This window comes from Loxodonta africana, chromosome 2 (assembly GCF_030014295.1).
Source record: "Loxodonta africana isolate mLoxAfr1 chromosome 2, mLoxAfr1.hap2, whole genome shotgun sequence".
Classification (NCBI taxonomy): Eukaryota; Metazoa; Chordata; class Mammalia; order Proboscidea; family Elephantidae; genus Loxodonta; species Loxodonta africana.
The window spans coordinates 198,641,456-198,663,843 of NC_087343.1; the positions used below are offsets into that span (position 1 = coordinate 198,641,456).

Genomic DNA, 22,388 nt, shown 5'->3' on the forward strand with positions numbered 1-22,388 from the left:
TGGTTCTCTGAGAAGATCAACAAAATTGATAAACCACTAGCCAAACTGACAAAAGAAAAACAGGATAGGAAGCAAATGACCCGAATAAGAAATGAGATGGGTGATACCACAACAGACTCAAGTGGAATTAAAAGAATCGTAACAGAATACTATGAAAAATTATACTAACAACTTTAAAAACCTAGAGGAAATCGACAAATTTCTAGAAACAGTCAATACCTACCTAAACGAACACCAACAGAGGTAGAACAATTTAATAAACTTATAGCAAAAGAAGAGATTGAAAAGGTAATTTAAAAAGCCCAGCCAAAAAAAGCCTTGGCCATGACGGCTTCACCGGAGAATGCTACCAAACCTTCAGAGAAGAGTTAACACCGCTACCACTAAAGGTATTTCAGAGCATAGAAAAGGACAGAATACTCCCAAACTCATTGTATGAAGCCAGCATAACCCCGATGCCAAAACCAGGTAATGAAACCACAAAAAAAGAAAATCACAGGCCAATATTCCTCATGAACTTAGACACAAAAATCCTCAACAAAATTCTAGCCAATAGAATTCAACAACATGTCAAAAATATAATTCACCATGACCAAGTGGGATTCATACCAGGTATTCAGGAATGGTTTAATATTTGAAAAACAATCAACGTAATCCATCACATAAATAAAAGGCGAGAGCCACATGATCTTATCAATTGATGCAGAAAAGGCATTTGACAAAGTTCAACACTCATTCATGATAAAAACTCTCAGCAAAATAGGAATAGAAGGGAAATTCCTCAACATAATAAAGGAAACTTATACAAAGCCAACAGCCGACATCATTCTAAATGGAGTTAGTCTGAAAGCATTCCCCCTGAGAACGGGAACCAAACAAGGATGCCCTTTATCACCACTCTTATTCAGCATTGTGCTGGAGGCCCTAGCCAGAGCAATTAGGCTAGAAAAAGAAATAAGGGGCATTCAAATTGGTAAGGAAGAAGTAAAGGTATCTCTCGTTGCAGATGATATGATCTTATACACAGAAAACCCTAAAGAATCCACAAGAAAACTACTGGAACTAATAGAAGAGTTCAGCAGAGTATCAGGACAAAAGATAAACATACAAAAATCAGTTGGATTCTTCTACACCAACAAAAAGAACATCGAAGAGATCACCTAATCAATACCATTTACAATAGCTCCCAAGAAGGTAAAATACTTAGGAATAAATCTAACCAGAGACGTAAAAGACCTATACAGAGAAAACTACAAGACACTACCGCAAGAAACCAAAAGAGAACTAACTACGCAAGTGGAAAAACATACCTTGCTCATGGATAGGAAGATTCAACATCATGAATATCTATTGTATTCAAAGTGATCTACAGATACAATGCAATCCGGTTCCAAATTCCAGTGGCATTTTTTAATGAGATGGAGAAACAAATCATCAATTTCATATGGAAAGGGGAGAGGCCCCAGTAAGTAAAGCATTACTGAAAAAGAACAAAGTGGGAAGCCTCACGCTACCTGATTTTAGAACCTATTATACCGCCACAGAAGTCAAAACAGTCTGGCCTGGTACAACAACAGAAACAGACCAATGGAACAGAACTGAGAATCCAGACATAAATTCATCCACTTACGAGCAGCTGATATTCAACAAAGGCCCAAAGTCCGTTAATTGAGGAAAAGACAGTCTCTTTAACAAATGATGCTGGCATAGCATTCACGGAAGAAAAAATAGGGACAATGCTAGGAGCCCTAATACATGACATAAACAGGATACAAAACGTTACTAATAATACACAAACACCAGAAGAGAAACCAGATAACTGGAAACTCCTAAAAATCAAACACTTATACTCATTCAAAGACTTCACCATAAGTATAAAAAGATGACCTACAGACTGGGAAAAAAATTTTGGCTACAACAAATCCGATCAGAGTCTAATCTCTAAAACCTACAAGACACTGCAAAACCTCAACAACAAAAAGACAACCCAGTTAAAAAATGGGCAAAGGATATGAACAGGCACTTCACCAAAGACGATGGACATTCAGGTGGCTAACAGATACATGAGGAAATGTCACCATCATTAGCCATTCCAAAAATAAAATGATACTGGTAGGGAATGTGCTTATTAGCTCAAGCAGACACGTGAGACTATGTGGGCAACTCCTGTCCAGAGGTGAGATGAGAAGGCAAAGGGGGACAAGAGCTGGTTGAATGGACATAGGAAATACAGGGTGGAGGTAGCAGTGTGTTGTCACGTTATAGCGAGAGCAACTAGGGTCACATAACAATGTGCGTGTAAGTTTTTGCATGAGAAACTGACTTGAATTGTAAACTTTCACTTAAAGCACAATAAGAAAAAAAAAACCAAGGAACTGCCAGAAATTCAAGCTGGATTGAGAAAAGAACATCTAACAAGGGATATCACTGATGTCAGATGAATCTTGGCTGAAAGCAGAGACTACGAGAAAGATGTTTACTTGTGTTTTATTGACTATGCTAAGGCATTTGACTGAGTGGATCATAATAAGTTATGGATAACATTGTGGGGAATGGGAATTCCTGAATACTTAACTGTGCTCATTTGGAACTTGTACATAGACCAAGAGGAAGTCATTCGAACAGAACAAGGGGATACTGAGTGGTTTAAAATCAGAAAAGGTGTGCATCAGGATTGCATCCTTTCACCACACTTATTCAATCTGTTCACTGAGCAAATAAGACGAGAAGCTGGAATATATGAAGAACACAGCATCAGGATTGAGGGAAGACTCATTAACATCCTGCAATATGCAGATGACAGAACCCTGCTTGCTGAAAGTGATAAAGATCAAAGACCACAGCCTTCAGTATGGATTACACCTTAACATAAAGAAAACAAAAATCCTCACAACTGGGCCAATAAGCAACATCATGGTAAACAGAGAAAATACTGAAGTTGTCAAGGATTTCATTTTACTTGAATCCACAATCAACGCCCATGGCAACAGCAGTCAAGAAATTAAATGTCCTATTGCATTACTCAAATTGGCTGCAAAAGTCCTCTTTAAAGTGTTTAAAAAGCAAAGATCTCACTTTGAAAACCAAGGTATGCCTGACCCAAGCCATGGTATCTTCAATTGTCTCAGAGGCACGCAAAAGCTGGACAATGAATAAGGAAAACCAAAGAACTGATGCCTTTGAATTATGGTGTTGGTGAAGAGTAACAAATATGACATGGACTGCTAGAAGAAGTATAGCCACAATGTACTTAGAATCAAGGATAACGAGACTTTGTCTCAAGTACTTTGGACATATGAGGAGGGACCACTCCCTGGAGAAGGACATCATGCTTGGTAAAGCAGAGGGTCAGCAAAAAAGAAGACCCTCAATGAGATTGACTGACACAGTGGCTGCAACACTGGGCTCAAACAGCAACAATTATGAGGATGCTGCAGGACCAGGCAGTGTTTTGTTCTGATGAGTCGGAACCAACTGGATGGCACCTAACAAGAAAACTGAATTAATTATTCCCTTTAACTTTACCTGTTTAACTGGGCCAGTTCTAAACCAAAATCTTAACAGTCACCCTCAACACCTCTAGTTCCCCCAGCACCCTCACCTAATCGATTTCCGTGATCTGTCAATTCTACCATCTAAATATTTCTCAAATTCATCTACTTCTCCCCATCTCTACTGCTACCATCCTATTATGAGCCTTATCTTCAATGACATCAGACTCTTTTTTTTTTTTTTTTTATTATACCTAGATGCCTTCCCTATGGTTTCATTTCCCTCTACCTGGCCATGAAATGCTGGAGTTGTTCAAGGATCAATTCTAGATTCTTTTTCTTACTCTCTCTAGGCTAACTCCACCTAAACCATTGTTTTAACTACTTTATATTGCCATAGTTTCCCAAATTTACATTTCACACCCAATCTATATTTTGAAGTATAGTACTCTAAACCCAACAGAATACTTGACCTCTCCACTTGGATAACTGGATCAACCAAAGACAACTCAATTTAATTCATTCAAACCCAAATTAATAACATCTCCCAAACTGGATTTCTTTGTAGTGAATGATATCATTGTTTTTCCCAGGACAAGTCAGAAACTGAACAATCATCCCTGACAACTCTATTTCCTTTATCCTCCGTATCTAACCCATCACCAAGTCTTACTGCTTTTATCTGCTAAATATCTCTGGAATTGGTTCACTTCTTTCTATCTCCATCTCCACTGCCTAGCCTATGTCATTCATGCATTTACCAAAAAACTGGGAGACAACTCCGGACCAGGCACTATTTTGGTATTAGAAAATGCCTAGGTATACGGCAAAGAACAAAACAGGCAACCCAGCATTGGGGAGTTTATAATCAAAATCCAAATAATAATAAACATCTAATATTATATAGTGCTAAACACTCTGAAAGGAAATAACGCATGGTGGGGGATAAAGAATGTGGGGGATGGTGGGACATGTTTGATGAGCTGGGCCTATTCAAGAAAGTAAAATCTGAGCAGAGACTTGAGCAACACAAGGAAGCAAGTCATGTGGACTTGTGACTATCAGGAAGAATGGTCCAGGAGAGGAAAAAGCAAGTGCAGAGGCCCTGAAATGGGAGCCTGGTTGGTCTGCCTGACAAAATGCCAGGTGGCCAGTGTCATTAGAATACTGGAATGAAGGACAGGGCGCGAGACAAGGAAGGTTAAGAGGTAGCTGGGGCCAGATCACGTGGGTCTCTGGAGGCCACAATGAGGAAACTGGGTTCCATGCAACAGAAGCTACTAGAGGTTCTGAGTACAGGATTGATACAATCTGATTTACCGTTTTAAAAGATCATTCTGGCTGCTACGAGAATGGATGACAGTGGTAAGGGGAGAGGTGCAGAACACACTGAGGAGTCTTTGCTGGGGAGGGCAGGGGGACAAGAAGAAAACTAACTCATATATATTTAAGAGAGCTACAGAGCATTTTAGCTCCACTCTCACCTTGTAAGAATATCCGCATTTTAAAAAGCATTACATGCTACTCACTGGGGCTGATGCTAAACCCACAGCAATTCTGTGCAGATTGAAAAAGAATCCCCTTTCTTTGTGCAGATGCAGTCCGGGAAAATCTCGGTGAGTAGAAAGCTTTCTCACAAGGGGCCCTCAATCGACCCCCCTTACGCATGCAGTGGGTGATGGGCACAAGTTCAGTTAGCATTAACAAAACAGGAAGAGGAAAAGAGAAGGAAAGAAAAACAGTTTTCATTGAAAGGAACTGTTTACCTAGACCATGCCTGCAATTTAAAAAATTTTATATTTCAACAGTATTTTTACATTTGGGTATACACCAAACTTATTAGATGTACAAGTTAAGTTCACTACTTTCTTAGCATAACTATTCCAGAAAAGCACAGCCTCAGTGGTTGTACTTTGGGCTCATTTCTTAAGCAAGAGACCCAAGCAAAAGAGGCATATCCTTTGAGCCATTTCCTTCCACCTCTTACCTGAAAACTGGCACACCAATGGATGATATTCACAAAATCTGGCTTCCTTTTTTGTTTCTTTGTTTCTTCCTATTTAGGAACAGTTTTTTAAGTGAAAATAATTTTTAAAATACACGGTTTGAAGGTTTTAGGCAGTCCTACCCCTGGGAGCAGAAGTTTTTTGGTCACTTGTTCAAAGGGTGTTTTTAGTTCTGATTTAAGGTACTTCCAAGAACATCCAGTTCCTTCAATTTTGCTGCACAGTGAAGAAAACAGAAGCTCTCCTGAGGACACTGGAGTCCAGGCACACAGAAGACTTGCCAGGGGTTTGACAGTTTCCTAATGTGCACCCCTACGACTACGTGGCAGCACTCCCAGGACCTCTCACCTGACTTTGATCTCTGAAGAAAGTTCTGGATGTCCTTCACTTCCTTCAGATGCATACTCACAATTTTCCTTCTGGATTCTTCCCAAACTGGAGAAGGAAGCTACCTGAAGACTCTGGCCCTACCGTCAGGTGGCCCCAGTGTCTCTCTGGACAGTTTAGACACCATTCAGTTTAAGGCAGCTAATGCTCACTTAACTAGGGGAGATTCATTCACCAATCAGATGCTCCCAAAGTGAGAAGAGAGAGAACAATTCTTTCTGATTTTTCAGGCCAGGCTCAGTCCATATGTAATGGCCAGACTGATGCCCCTTCCATCTCTGAACTACCTTGCTACTGCCTGCATTCTTTGTTTACATTGTGGCGGCTTCCAACAGTTTCCATAAGATTAGTGAATTTCTCCCAAATGAAAGTCAAAAAGATGGACAACTGTGGTTCCCATATGAAAAAAATCTGAACTTACAGAGAGAAAGCTCTTCCCCAGTATGAGGGCTTCCAGGACCTAGACAGCTTGCCCAGAGTTCTTCTGCTAGGCCCTGGTCCTGAGGGTCCCTCACTGATTCGAGTGGACCTGACAACGGCCTCCCAGGAGCCTTCCCACCTCCACTCCAGTGTGGTTTCCATATTGGCCGCAGTGTGACCTCCTGTTGAGAATGTAATCCTGGCATGTGGCCAGGCTACTTCAGACTCCTCAGTGGCTTTTCATGACTTTCAAATACAAACCATATTCTGTGACAGAGCCCACAGCTCAGTGTGACCTGGTCCCTGCTTTTCTCTCCAGCTGACTCTTACACTGTTCTCCTCACTCCCTGTCTCAAATGACAAGCTTCCTTTCTCAGGACCATTCCTGAGAATTGCTACTCCCTATGTCTGGAGTAAGTTCCCTATATCCTCAGTGTACCCTCCCTAACCTCCACTTCCTCAGGGAAGCCTTTGCTGACACTGTCCCCTCCTATCATATGTTCTCATAGCACTTTCTATCTTTCCTTCCTGGTACTTTTCAGGATTTCTAATTTTACAGCTTTGTGTGTGCTTAGTTTATTAGCACCTGTCTTCCCCACCAGACTGTGAGCTCCACAAGTGCAGGACCTCAGTCTCTTTCTGTCCAACGTTGCGCCAGAGGTATCCAACACGATCTCACTCATCATGTATTAAGTTTTAAGGGACAGAAAAGCAGTGAGCAAGGGTTTGAACCTCAATATTCTGACTCTAGAGCGCCTCCCCTGTTGAACAGCTCTCATTCTCCAGCTTCCACCACACCCGCCCCTCCCATTTTCCTCCCTCTGGTGACTTCTACTCAGGCTCATCACAGATTCCTCTTTTTAAACCCACCTGGCAAATCTAATGTTTCCTGCAATTCTGCCCTTTCCCCTATTCCTTCACTTAGTCACCTCAAGGCTTCACATGTCACTTTTGTACTGATGACTCCCTTGCTCTCCTTTGAGTTTCAATCCCACCTACCTTATACAACTGCCCACTAGCTATCTCCACCCGCGTATTTTACTTCCATCTCAGAGGATACCGATCTTACACTGTACTTACCCTATACCCTTAACGAACCTGCTCCCCTTCTGTGTTTTTCTGCTTCCTCATGAACCCCACTTCAAATATCTTCTTTCAGGCCCTAAGAACTTGCCTAGATTATTGCAGTAATCTCTGAAAAGTTTCTATCTCTAGTTTTGCCTCACTTTAAATCTATCCCCCACAATGTTTCCAAAGTGATCATTTTTATAAAATTTAAATTACACAAGGACTTTGTGAATATGTTCTTTGTGAAAAATTGAAATATTTAAAAATAAAATCCCCTTTCATCACCCCATTCTCGAGCCCATTCTAAATGCAACTGCTACTACCTGTTAAGGCGTATCCTCCTTGCCTTTTTCTCTGTACTTACATGCATATTATACATATAAACAAAAACATAACATAGACAATTTTCTTTAAACATAAATGCCATCATATAATGTTGCTCTGTAACTTGCTTTTGCCCTTAACATGTCTCAGAACTCTGTCCACACCAGTGTGCTCTTCCTTTCTAACTGTGGCAATGTATGCCCAATAAGGACACACCATAACTTCTTAAGCTATTCCTTCATTGAAGGACATTTAAGTTGTTTCTGATTCAGACCACTTCTCTAAAATATCGAGGACTGTATAATTCTTCTACTTAAATAATTATTTCCAGTCATCCATGTTGCTGCTGTTGTGTGTGTCAAGCAAGGCAATTCTAACTCATAGCGACCCTACGGGACAGGGTAGAACTGCCCCATAGGTTTCCTAGGCTATAATCTTTACAGGAGCAGATCGTCAGGTCTTTTCTCCCACAGAACCACTGGATGGGTTTGAACTGCAGACTTTTCAGTTAGCAGCCGAGTGCTTAACCACTGTGCCGCCAGTCATCCATAAACCAAAAAAGCAAACCTGTTGCTGTCGAGTCGATTCTGACTCATAGCAACCCTATAGGACGGAAGAGAAATGTCCCATAGGGTTTCCAAGGAGCAGCTGGTAAATCTGAACTGTTGACCTTTTGGCTAAGCTCTTAATCACTGTACCCCCAAGGCTCCCTTAGTCGTCCACGGGCTTCCGCAATAAGCATTTGTCCTATGGATGACTGATGGTTCAGGTGCCTTAGAATTGTACTTAATAACGTGGTCTTTACCTAGCTTTCCAATCTCATTTCCTTCTTCATCTACTTTCCTCCCCATATACATACCTTGAGTTTCAGCCAGAATGAGTTATTCACAATTCTTTAAATATATTATGCTTATTGAGAAAGCCCATGTCTTAGGGCCTTAGTTTTCTCCTTCCCCACCTTCTCTTGAGGACTGATAACTTTGAAGAAAGATTCTCAATCAACACCTCCAAAGTACATCTTCCTCTTTAAATAATCAGACTGTTACCTGCAGTGATTCCCAGGCACTTCGGTGCCATCAACTCACCCAGAGAAGAGTCTCCAGGACTTTCTTTCTCTACCTTCCAGGGCTCTTCTCCTTGCTGCAACAGGGAGATCACTTTTGGCTTGGAAAATGGGGGTCCTGCTCATAGACCAAAAAAAAAAAAAAAAAGACTTGGTTTTCTTTTGACATAAAGAGGTTATGAGAGTACTTAGCTGCAGATCTTATGGTCAGCAAAAAAACAAAATTTGAGTGGAAAACTCAGAGTATGGTACAAAGAGTGTCTTTGGGGAGCTCAAGATTGTGCCCCCACAATGTGTAAGGGGATGTTTCAAGGGAAAGACAAATGACTTGTAGGACATGATTATGTTATAATTAACAGTTTGTTACGGAAATGTGGTAAACATACAGCCTTGATTAATAGGTCTCATTAGCCTTCTATAAATAGATGAGGAAATATGTTAGATGTACAGGCTGAATTAAAATTTGCAAACAGGTGTCTATATAAAGGATTATGTACCAAGTATCTTATTTAAAATGAGAAAAAATGACCTGACTCCCTCTTAAAGACAGCAGCAGTCAGCAAACTATGGGTTATGGACCAAATCCAAGCAACTCCTGTTTATGTATTGCCCTCAAGTGAAGATTCATTAAAAAAAAAAAAAGAATATACTACAGAGACTATATGTGGCCCTCAAAGCTTAAAATATTTACTATCTGTCCTTTTACAGAAAAAACAAACAAACAAAAAAAACCATTGGGTTATACAATGTCCATCCAGCTGAAAAAGGAGAGTGGAAAAGACACATGGTAGGTCCAAAAGGTTGACTAATGCCCTCTGTTGAGAGATGAGCAAACAAACAAGCCACAGAGCAATTGTTTTAGGGAAATGATGCTGCACCATGAAGAAATGGCTAATGTGACTGCATACAGGGAAGGGGATGATCATCATTACTACCCACTCCACTCTCACGTGTGGAGTAATTCTATGCCAACACAGGGGAATACGTTTTTACATTTATTTGTAAAGATCCTATATGGACAATCTGTGACTAAATTCAGCTAAAGCTTTTTGATGATCCATGGTTTTCATCCAGGGAATGAGGTCCTGAGATATCCCAGTTTCTGAATCTATAGGGGAACTTTTCTTTACCCAACGAGACCAGGTTGCTATAGTTCTCCAGCATCACATCCCGGTACAAGTTCCTCTGAGAAGGATCCAGCTTTCTCCACTCATCCCGAGTAAAGAGTATAGCCACATCCTTGAATGTCACCGACACCTGTAATGACAAGCCATTCAAGCTCATCTAGACTACTCGGCACACAGAATGAAAAAGGTGGTTGGGGGGGGAAGGGAGACAGGCAGGCTATCCATGAAAAGCTTCTTGTTACTCGAGGTTCTGAAGATTCAAGGCCATTTGATTTATGAATAATAAACCAATGCCAAATATGTACTGAGCAGCATAACACATGAACCAGTCACTGCTAACCACTGTAAGAGATGTGTAGATATTCAGACCATTACTGGTAGCGTTAATTAGAATAATCTTTCTGATGGTGATTTGAAAATACATATTAAAAGCTTTAAAATGTGCACATTCTTTAACCCTCCAATTACAATATTGCTATTGTAATAGTGCACAAAAATGCAGATACAAGGATATTTATTATGGTGTTTGTAATAGCAAAAAATATAACCACTGATGGAGGAGGCAAGGTTAAATAATGTAAAGCATTATCTGTTATGATTGTGAGCAGATTACTGAAACTTAAGGATAGTGACAATGAAAATTAAAATAGCTGCCATTTATTGAATAATTTCTATAAGCCAGGCACTGTTCTTGGAGCTTTATATTACTCTTTAGTATAATCTTTATTTAAATCTATATAATAACTCTATAAAGAATGTACTAACATTATATCCGTTTTACACATAAGAAAACAAAGTCACCATGAAGGTAAGAAGTCTGTCTAAAGTCACAGCGCTTGTCAGTAGTGGATCTGGGATTCCAATTCAGGCAGATGTCCAAACTCTCTTCTTAAAAACTCTGCAAAATTGTCTCACAACGCCTACCTCATAGGGTTAAAAAATAAATACACTTAGAATTGTGCCTGACTCATATTAAAAGTTCAAATGTTCCGAATCAAACCCATTGCCATCCAGTCGACACCAAACCAAAAAAACCAAAACCCAGTGCCATCGAGTCAATTCCGACTCATAGCGACCCTATAGGACAGAGTAGAACTGCCCCATAGGGTTTCCAAGGAGTGCCTGGTAGATTCAAACTGCCGACCCTTTGGTTAGCAGCCATAGCACTTAACCACTACACCACCAGGGTTTTCATACTGACAAATCCATATGATTAAACTGTAAGTAATGATTAAGTTCTTTGAGGAGCCCTGAAGGCACAGTAGTTAAGCTCTCTGCTGCTAACTGAAAAGTCTGCAGTTTGAACCCGCCAGCCACTCTGGTTCTGTGGCAGTCTGCTTCCATAAAGATTACAGCCTTAGAAATCCTATGGAGCATTTCTACTCTGTTCTGTAGGATCCCTATGAGTTGGAATCAACTCAACAGCAATAGGTTTGGCTTATTTTTAATGATTAAGTATCAAGTCTATATTTGTTGACATCAAGACATCCATGATAGTAATAAGTGTAAAAACTGAGTATAATTTGTTCCCATTTGTGAAAAACACAAATAAGTATATATTTGTACACAGAAAATGATTCTGAGGGATGTATATATCAAGGGGTTGACAGTGATAATCTCCAGATGGCAGAATTAAGAGTGATCTTACTTTCTTCTTTATACATGTATTTGTTATTCTCTGAAATCTTTACCATGAACATGCAATATATTTACAGGAAAGATAATTAATTTATTGGCATATGGGGGAAATAAGTACAAGAGATGATCCTGGCCTTTGAAGAATTTACAATTCAATTGATAGACAAGAAAAATGCATAATTGTTCAATTATTTGAACAACAGAAGAAAATGTGTAGCTGGACAGGACTGTATACTACCTCCTAGTTCAATCCTCATCTTATTGATGAAGAACACATGATCCAGGGTAGTCAAGACCTCAGGTCACATACTTTATTAGTGGCAGAGGCAGGACTAAAATAAAGGTTTTCTAACTTTTAATCCAGTACTCTGTATGGTCTCTCTGGTCTTGAACTTCTATCATTGATTTTTACACATAAACCTATGCAATACTGGGAAGGAGATGAGGTTAGGGAGAATTTCATACAGGATTTAGTGACACACAGGGATCAAGAAGATTCTGACCAAAAGAGTAACTTGGCTCTGTGGGAACATATGAAAATGGCTTCAAAGAAAGAAGAGCAACCCAAATATGCAACAGCAGGCCCCAGCTGTAGCCTGAGAAGATCAAATCCCTCTTCATTTCGTGGGTCCACGACACAACATTACGTTGAGGACGAGCTCTCGTATCACGTGGGCTGGATCTGCCCTGCGTTCTGAAAGATGCACCGATACTGGATAATTAATGGGCATGAATTTATAGGCCAGACAACCTATGGGCTTGAATTCAAGTGCCTTGACTTCTTTGATCCTATTTCCTCGCATTTAAAATGAGAATAATAACTGCTGTGACAGTGAGAAATAACAAATAAAAAGCACTCAGCACATTTCCAAGCACGCTGGAAATAAACATAAACTATTATTGTTAGCTGAAGACTGAGTAAAGGACAAGTATTTTCTAGGTCCTAGAAACACCATGCAGAAGTCTGTCTACTAAGATTAATAACATTATTAATAATATTGTTCGGCTAGCACAAGCACATACTGAGCATCTACTACATGCTTGGCCCTGATCTAAACACTTCCCATGTACTAACTATTGTGATTCTCTCACCTACCTTAACCCTATGGGGCAGTTCTACTCTGTCCTATAGGGCCGCTATGAGTCGGAATGGACTCAATGGCAACAAGTAGACATGATTACTGTTATGGATTGAACTGTGTCCTCCAGAATATGGGTTGTAAATCCTAACTCTTACACCTGAGTCCTGGTGTCACTATGGTTAAGAGCTCAGCTGCTAATCAAAAGGTTGGCAGTTAAAATCTACCAGCAGCTCCTTGGAAACCCTATCAGGCAGTTCTACTCTGTAGTATAGGATCACAGTGAGTTGGAATCTACATAATAATAATGGGTTTGTTTGTTTTCAGACACCTGTGGTGATAATCCCATTTGGGAATAGGTTGTCTTTGTTATGTTAATCTAAAGGTATTAGTGTAGGGTGTGTCTTAAGTCAATCTCTTTTCAGATATAAAAGACATTAAACAAGCAACTGAATAAGCAGGAATGGGGGGGTGAGGACAGACACAGATGTCATGCTACCTATGAAAATCACCAAGGAGTCAAGGAACAGAAGCTCAAGAGACAAGGAACAGAAGCTCAAGAGACAAGGATCTTTCCCTAGAGGCCAGAGAGAAAGGAGTCTCCCTGCTAGAGCCAGCACCCTGAATTCGGACTTGTAGCCTCCTAAACTGTCAGAATAAATTTGTTTGTTAAAGCCACCCACTTGTGTTATTTCTGTTATAGCAGCACTAGATAACTAAGATAGTTGTTATTTCTCTCTTACAGGTGAGAAAACGAGCACAGAGAAGTGGTTATTTGTACAAGGCCTGCAAATAGCAGCAAAGGAGGTGGGTTAAAATCCAGGACTTTAGGTTTGAGAGTCCCACCTCCGAACCACTGCGTACATAGCCTCTCCAATACCTATATCCCATGAAACCGTCCCAGAGGCCTCCTGAGGAGTCTTCCCTCTGCCCTTGAGGTCAAGAGACAGCTACAAACTGTGTCCCTTCCAACACAGCTCTACTTTGTTCTTGTGTAGGCTAACCTGGATGGGGCCTCGCCCTGATTGCCGCAATATGAGAACAGTGAATACTGCTGGTCAAGATCAGTTTTTAACTGAGTGGTAAAAGCAAGACATATAAAACATAAAGTTAAACCAAAACCAACCAAACCCATTGCCATTGAGTCAATTTGACTCATAGCTACCCTACAGGATAGAGTAGAACTGGCTCCACAGAGTTTCCAAGGAGCGGCTGGTAGATTCGTACTGCTGACCTTTTTGTTAGCAGCCGAGTTTTTAACTAAGCCACCAGGGCTCCACATAAAGTTAAAAGGGAGAAAAAACTGGGCTGGAGAAGCCTGGGGACAGCATCAGAATTTTCAGAGGTGAAAAGAAAAAAAAAATCATTTTGTCAAGCGTAGGGAGAAAGACATAGTGAGTGAAGGAGGCAGGACCAGAAAGGAACTTTTCCAAGTGCGCATGTTCATTTTGTCCCCAGTGATATGAGACACGTGGCACCTTACTTGTCAAATTAGTAATCACACAGTAGACTGAGAATGATGAACAAAAGAATGCCTATTAGGAGAAAAAACAGAAACACTAGACAGGGATTTGGGAGGGGGGAACAGGGGGATCTTAAGCATTCCTCACAGAAGTCACCAGCCAGGAGGGTAGACCAATTCCTCCTAGGGAAAAGGACCCAGACTCCAGATTCTAGAGAAGACTGTACTGGAAGACAGTCTTCAGGAAGACGGTAGGCAAAACATCCATGCATGGCAACTGAAATAGAAATGAACTAACCTGAGCCCCTGTTTCCCTTTGTCCAGTAGCCATGTCCTCTTCTGGGCTCTTCCCCTGAGGATGGGTGGAGCCTCCAGAAGGCGGATCTGAGAGGAAAAAAAAAAAAAGAGAGCCGGGGAAACCCCTTCTGCTTTCTACCCCTCAATCAGCGGCTCTGAAATCCTTACACTGAGAACGACCCCAGGTGCCTTCAGAAAGGGAAGTCAGAAGGAGCTAAGAGCCGACAGGACTATACTGGCCCAGGCCCCAACTCTTTCCCTGGCTCAAGGAGTATCCAGAGAGCAAGGCTCGGAAAAGAACAGTGGACTTTCTCAGCAGTGGCAGCAACGTGCCAGGCCCTGCTTTACGTGATTTAGCCCCTGTAGCACCAGTTGGCATTGTTAGCAACCCTATTTTATAAACAAGGAAACTGAGGACAATGCGAGTAGCTTGCCCTGAGTTCACATAGCCAGTAAGCGTTCCAACTATTGCAGGCTGGTGGTCTAGAGCATAGCTCCTCACTACGTGACACCTAACAACTTTTCTTGTCCTCGAGTGCTTTCGCACCCAATTCTTTCCTCTCCTGTCAAGGAATCGGTAACCAGATTTTTGAGAAAACTGTTTCGGAAAAGGAAAACATTGCTTTTTAGATGACGACGGGGAGGGCTATCTTGAGGAAAGGGCACGGAAACCAAAGACCAGGGTTTTAGCCCTGCTCTGCCATGGTGGGAACCCGAGCGACATATTTCTCCCATAAAGCAGATAATGCCATCTGCCATCCGCATATGGTGATTGTAAAAGGAGGAACTACATTTTTTTTTTTTCACTGTTAATTGAAGGACGGTAGCAAATTCAAGTGCCGGCAGGGACGCGGCAGGTAATACACGGTAAATAGGCCCGAAGGTAGCAGGAGGGCAGCTGGGTCGTGGGGAAGATGAGCCTGAACTGACGCGTGCAGGGGCTGTATTTGCTGGGAGACTGGTGGGAGGCGGACAGACTGGAGCTGTGCGGGCCCCTAGCCCGCCCGCGACTACAAAGGCCTCTCCGAATTCCGCCGTGCCTCTAGGATCTGCTCCTCCCGTGTCTTCCGTACCCCGGCCGCGGCCTGTTCTCCGGGGAGCAGCGCCCGCGACCCTCGAACCCCGGCACCGCCTCCTCCCGAACCCCGGGCATCCCGCCGCCTCCTCCGCGGCTCACCTAGCCTTCTGGTCTCCGGGGGACCGTGCCTCACCCGGCCTTGCTCTGCAGCGGGAGGCTCCGGAACTACCCCGGCCGCGAGAGCAGCCTCTGGTCAGGACTGCAGGGGCGATGCCTGGGCAGACCTAATGAGCCGCAGACGCTCACCCGCACTGCAAACGCCCCGCGTCCCCGCCGGTCCAGGAGGGGCAGGGTAGGGGGGCTATTGAGGTACGGCCGCTGGCTCCTCTGGGAAATGGAGTCCACGCGAGAGTCCAAAGATGCTGGGAAGTGTAGTTCGCCATGTTTGCCTAACGAGGCTGGGCGCAGGCTGAGCCCTGTCACGTGCCCAAACCCGCCTGCGGGCTCGCCAGGAGCTCGCCAGGGATTGATCTGCCGCCGTCTGTGAACTGAAGTGGCTGGGAACTAAGGTTCACTGTAAATGTAGTTTCTTCCATCTCTGCATTTGCGTTAATGATGGTAACCAAAAAAGAAAAAAAAAAAAACAAACCCATTGACGTCGAGTCTATTTCGACTCATAGCGACCCTGTAGAACAAGGTAGAACGGCCCCACAGAGTTTCCAAGGAGTGGCGGGTGGATTCGAACCTTTTGAATAGCAGCCGAGCTCTTAACCACTGCACTACCAGGGCTGCAAATGATAGTAAGGTAGGTAAAAAATGGCCAAGTACAACCTATTTCCCCTTCATTTATTCAAAGAAGAAGTATTGTGCACCTACTATGTACCAAGAACGATCGTTTAAAACATAATAATAACTCGTTGCTTTTGAGTAGAACTGCGCCATGGGGTTTCCAAAGAGAGGCTGATGAATTGGAACTGCCGACCTTTGGGTTAGCAGCAGTAGCTCTAACCACTGCTCCTGGCAAGCGTTTTGATTTATATCTTTGAAATGCACCCGTGAACAATGAAATCATTGCCCTTGAGAACTTTGCTGGGAGTGGAGAGCACACAGTACCATAGAACATAATTATATAGCTTTTTAGAAGATAGACGTTATGGGAAAAAACAATTAGAGGGGGGCGGATCGGGGGTGAGTGTGGGAGTTAGGGGGCGCCACCGGGCAGACCTTGATGAGCAAGTGAGAACTAAGATTCTAAGACGGCGCAGAGGGGTAGAGGATTCCAGGCACTGAGAAGCCAACAGATCCCTTTTTTTCTTTAAGTAAATATTTTCATTTACAAAAGGAACTCATGTTCCTTTTAAAAGTTTTAAAAGATGAAGAAAAAGTAAGAGACTTTAATGCAGTCATACAGAACAAGTGGTTAACATTTTATTAAACATCGTTTAACACTTGAATCCTTTAGTGAATCACTGTCTCTCTCATTTTAACAAAATGAAATATTACAGGTAAACCCATTGCCATTGAGTTGATTCCAATTCATAGCTACCCTACGTAACAGAGTAGAGCTGCCCTGGAAGGTTTTCCAAGGCTGTAAATCTTTTTTATTATTATTTATTTTTATTCTATTTTAGATGAAGGTTTACAGAACAAACTAGTTTCTTATTAAACAGTTACTACACATTGTTTTATGACATTGCTTAACAATCCCACGACATGTCAGCACTCTCCCTTCTCAACCTTGGGTTCCCTAATACAAGCTTTCCTGTCCCCTTCTGCCTTCTAGTCCTTGCCCCTGGGCTGTTGTGCCCCTTTAGCCTCGTTTTGTTTTACGTCTAATCTTTGGCTGAAGGGCGAACCTCAGGGGTGACTTCATTATTGAACTAAAAGGGTGGCCGGGGGCCATACTCTCAGGGTTTCTCCAGTCTGTCAGGCCAGTAAGTCTGGTCTTTTTTTGTGAGTTAGAATTTTTTCTACATTTTTCTCCTGCTCTGTCAGGGACCCTCTATTGTGATCCCTGTCAGAGCAGTCAGTGGTGGTAGCCAGGCACCATCTAGCATACTGGGCTCAGTCTGGTGGAGGCCATGGTAGTTGTGGTCCATTAGTCCTTTGAACTAATTTTTCCCTTGTATCTTTAGTTTTCTTCATTCTTCCTTGCTCTTGAATGGGTGAGACCTGTGGAGTATCTTAGATGGCTGCTCACGGGCTTTTAAGACCCCAGGCGCTACTCACCAAAGTAGAATGTGGAACATTTTCCTTATAAACTATGTTATGCCAATTGAGATAGATGTTCCCCAAGACCCCAGTCCCCATACCCTTCAGCCCAGCAAATGGATCCCTTAAGAAGTTTTGATGTGTCTGTGGAGCTTTCATGACCTTGCCTTGTACAAATTGTGCTGGCTTCCCAAGTATTGTGTACTGTATTACGCTTTACCACAGTTACCACTTACCTCTTTTCCATCCCCACCCTCCCATACCTCGTAACCATCAAAGATGGTTTCTTTTTGTGTGTAAACCTTTGTGTGTGTGTGTCTGTGTGCGTGTGTAAACTTTTTCATGAGTTTTTACAGTAGTGGTCTCATGCAATATTTGTCCTTTTGTGATTGACTTATTTCACTCATCATAATGCCTCCAGATTCATCCGTGTTATGAGATGCATCACAGATTGGTTATTGTTCTTTATCGTTGCATAATATTTCATTGTGTGTATTTACCACAGTTTGTTTATCCATTCATTTGTTCATGGGCACCTAGGTTTTTTCCATCTTTTTGCTATTGTGAACAATGCTGCAATGAACATGGGTGTGCATATGTCTATTCTGTGACAACTCTTATTTCTCTAGGATGTATTCCTGGAAGTGAGATTGCTGGATCATGATATTTCTATTTCTAGCTTTCTAAGGAAGTGCCATATCATAATTCCAAAATGGTCGTATCACTTTGCATTCCCACCAGCAGTGCATGAGACTTCCGATCTCCCCGCAGCCTCTCCAACATTTGTTATTTCCTGTTTTTTTGATTTGTGCCAGTAATGCCAGGGTGAGATGATATCTCATTGTGGTTTTCATTTGCATTTCTCTAATGGCTAGTGATCACAAGCATTTCCTCATGTGTCTGTTGACTACTTTAATGTCTTCTTTGCTGAAGTGTCTGATCATTTCCTTTGCCCTTTTTTAAATTGGGTTATTTGTCTTTTTGTTGTAGAGGTGTTGGACTTTCTTGTAGATGTTAGAGATTAGACCCTTGTGTGATTTGTAACAGCCAATTTTTTTTTCCCAGTCCATAGGTTTTCTTTTTACTCTTTTGGTAGTCTTTTGATGAGCATAAGTGTTTGATTCTAGCTTATCTTCTGGAGTTCGCATATTGTTAATTATGGTTTGTATCCTGTTAAAGCCATGTATTAGGGCCTCTAGCATTGATCCTATTTTTTCTTCCATGAACTTTATAGTTCTGGGCTTTATATTTAGGTCTTTGATCCATTTTGAGTTAGTTTTTGTCTATGGTGTGAGGTATGGATCCTGTTTCATTTTTTGCAGATGGACATCCAGTTTTGCCAGCACCATTTGTTAAACAGACTGTCTTTTCCCCATTTGATGGAATTTGGGGCCTTCTCAAAGATCAGGTAACTGTAAGTACATGGATTTACATCTGGGTTAATTCTGTTCCATTGGTCAGTCAATGTATCTGTCGTTGTACCAGCACCAGGTTGTTTTGACTACCATAGCTATATAGTAGGTTCTGAGGTCAGGTAGTGTGAGTCCTCCTACTTTTTTCTTCTTCTTCAATAGTGCTTTATTTATCCGAGGCTTCTTGTCTTTCCATATAAAGTTAATGGTAAGTTTTTCCATCTCTTTAAAGAATGTTGTTGGTATTTGGATCGGGATTGCATTGTATTTGTGAGTCGCTTTGGATAGAACTGTCATTTCCACAATGTTGAGTTTACCTATCCGTGAGCATGGTATATTTTCCATTTACGAAGATCTCTTTTGATTTCTTGCGGTAGCATTTTGTAGTTTTCTTTGTATAGGTCCTTTACATCCCTGGTTAGATTTATTCCTAAGGTTTTTTTTTTTTATCCCCTTAGGGGCTACTATAAATGGTACTGTTTTCGTGATTTCCTGTACATCGTTCCTTTTATTGGTGTATAGGAATCCAACTGATTTTTTATGTTTATTTTGTATCCTGCTACTCTGCTGAATCTTTCTATTAGTTCCAGTAGTTTTCTCATGGAATCTTTTGGGTTTTCTATGTATAGTAGAAAAATAGGAACAGTTTAACTTCTTCATTACCAATTTCGATGCCCTTTACTTCTTTTTCCTGCCTTATTGCTCTAGCTAGAACTTCCAGTACAATGTTAAATAGGAGTGGTGATAAAAGGCATCCTTGTCTTGTTCTTGTTCTAAAGGGCAATGCTTTCAGCCTCTCTCCATTAAGAGTGACATTGGCTGTTGGTTTTGCATAGATGCCCTTTAATATGTTGAGAAATTTCCCTTGTATACCTATTTTATAGAGTGTTTTTATCAGGAATGGGTGTTGGATTTTGCTGAATGCCAAAACTATAAATCTTTACAGAAGCAGACTGCCACGTCTTTTTCCTGCAGACCAGCTGGTGGGTTCAAACAGCTGACTTTCTGATTAGTAGCTGAGTGCTTAACCACTGTGCTACCAGGGCTCCTTATATTGCAGATACCAATTGTCTATTTTTTCCCCTCTGTCTTAGACATCTAGTGCTGCTGTAACAGAAATACCACAAATAGATGGCTTTAACAAAGAGAAATTTATTTCCTCACCGTAAAGGCTTGAAGTCCAAATTCAGGGCGTCAGCTCCAGGGGAAGGCTTTCTCTCTCTGTCAGCCTTCTTATCAATCTTCCCCCAGACTAGAAGCTTCTGCGCACAGGGACTCTGGGTCCAAAGGACACACCCTGCTCCTGGCACTGGTTTCTTGGTGGTATGAGGCCCCCCACTCTCTGCTTTTATCTCTTGTAAGATAAAAAGTGGTGCAGGCCACACTGCAGGGAAACTCCCTTTACATTGGATCAGGAATGTGACCTCAGTAAGGGTGTTAGAGTCCCACCCTAATCCTCTTTAATATAACATTACACTCACAAAATGGAGGACAACTGCACAATAGTGAGAATCATGGCCCAGCCAAATTGATACACATATTTTTGGGGGACAAAATTCAATCCATGACACCCCCCTTTAAGAATATTTCTTCAACATTTGAATGTGTCCATAAATAGTCTCCCTTGATAGTGTTTTTAATGACTTCATTGAATCTATTGCATGTAATTAATTTTTAGTTAAACATATTTAACTAAATTAAACTGGTTTATTTAAATTTATTTAACGAAACTCGTGTTGTTAGTTATTCATGTTATTTAAAGTTTGTTTTTGTTGTTCCATTAATATCCTTGTAGCTATATCTTTATGGTGGCTCATTGGTAGAATGCTTGCCTTCTATGTGGGAGGCCAGAGTTAGATTCTGCCCAATGCACATCATGCACAGCCACCACCCATTTGTCAGTGGAGGCTGTCGGTAGGAGCTTGCATGTTGCTATGATGCTGAATAGGTTTCAGTGGGCTTCCAGACTAAGACTAGGAAGAAAGGCCTGGCTATCTACTTATGAAAAATTAGCCAGTGAAAACCCTGTGGATGACAGTGTCCAATGTTGTTGTACATAGCATCCCCATGGGGGGCCTGCCTGGATGGCAGCTAACAACAGCTATATCTTTGAAGATTATTTTCTTGGTTTAAATTTCTTGAAAATGAATTGCTGGATCAAGGATTAGTAGAATTCTAAGATATTTGAGCACATTGTCTGGTTGCTTTCCAGGAAGGTTTTTATAATTTATATTTCCGTAAGCAGTTCTTGAGAATATGTGCCTAGCACCTTGCCTACTCTGAATTTTTTTTTAATGCTTTTGTTTATTAAACAGAGCAAACTGTTATCTTGTTTTTATAGGTAATTCTGATTACTTGTGAAGTTAAGTATAGTGTCTTTTATTTATTAACCATTTAGATATTTTCTGATGTCAATTGCCTGTATACATACTTCAGCTATGTTCTGATCAAAATGTTAAAATTTTTAGTATTATTTTTATATATAGTATTTCAAAATAATACTAAAAGTTTTAACATTTTGATGTATATATAATTTTTTTAAGATGAAAGTGCTTTTTTGATTACTCTGACTGTAAAAGTAATGCATTCTCCTCACGGATTTGGTTTACTGGGTTTGAAGGCTTAGGACCATAGTCATAGTCTAGGGGGCAATTCAGCCAATAGGTATATCATAGTTTGTAAAGATATTATTCTACGTCCTAATTTGGTGAGTAGCACCTGGAGTCTTAAAAGCTTGCAGGCAGCCATCTAAGATAAAACTATTGGTCTGTATTCATCTGGAACAAAAAAAGAGGGAAATCAAAGACTCGAATAAGAAACCAGTCTACAGGACTAATAGCTCACATGAACCACGGCCTTATCTTTCCTTAGACCAGAAGAACTGGATGGTGCCTGGCTACCACTAACAACTGTTCTGACCAGGGACACAATAGATAGTTTTGGGTAGAACGGAAAAAAAGTGTAGAGCAAACCTCATACTCCTAAAAAAGGCCAGACTTACCAGACTGTAGAGACTAGAGGATCTCCCAAGACTATCGCCTTGAAATACCGTTTAAAATTTGGAACTGAACCCACTCCTGGAGGTCACCTTTCAGCCAAATAATAGATTGGCTCATAAAACAAACAGTAACACCCGTGAGTATTGTGCTTCTTTTAAATAATCGTGTATATGAGACCAAATGATCAATATTTACCCTAAAGCAAAGATGAGAAGGTAAGGGCGGGGGCAGAGAAGCTAGATTAATGGAACAGAGTGGAAATAATAAGAATGCCGACACATTGTGAAAATGTAAACAATGACGCTAAACAATATGTACAGAAATTGTTAAGTGGGAACCTAATTTGCTGTGTAAAGTTATACCAAACGTATAATAAATAAAAATAT

At 41.2% G+C, this 22,388-nt stretch overlaps 1 protein-coding gene across 3 annotated transcripts in view; it reads right to left on the bottom strand.

Annotated features, from left to right (window-relative positions):
• The window catches only part of ZNF354A (zinc finger protein 354A), a 30,821-nt gene extending 14,977 nt beyond the window's left edge, over positions 1-15,844 (bottom strand). The window contains exons 1-5 of one of the 3 annotated variants that reach the window (XM_010592989.3): positions 15,540-15,844; positions 14,364-14,449; positions 9,890-10,016; positions 8,782-8,877; positions 5,479-5,547 (exon numbers count right to left, since the gene is read on the bottom strand). In XM_010592989.3, the coding sequence (XP_010591291.2) occupies positions 5,479-5,547; positions 8,782-8,877; positions 9,890-10,016; positions 14,364-14,396 (325 nt within the window). In that variant the 5' untranslated portion in view covers positions 14,397-14,449; positions 15,540-15,844. Of the gene's footprint in view, positions 1-5,478; positions 5,548-8,781; positions 8,878-9,889; positions 10,017-14,363; positions 15,504-15,539 lie in introns of those variants that run through there. The other 2 variants (XM_003404909.4, XM_023552048.2) reach the window with 2 other exon arrangements.
• Positions 15,845-22,388: the final 6,544 nt, after the last annotated feature.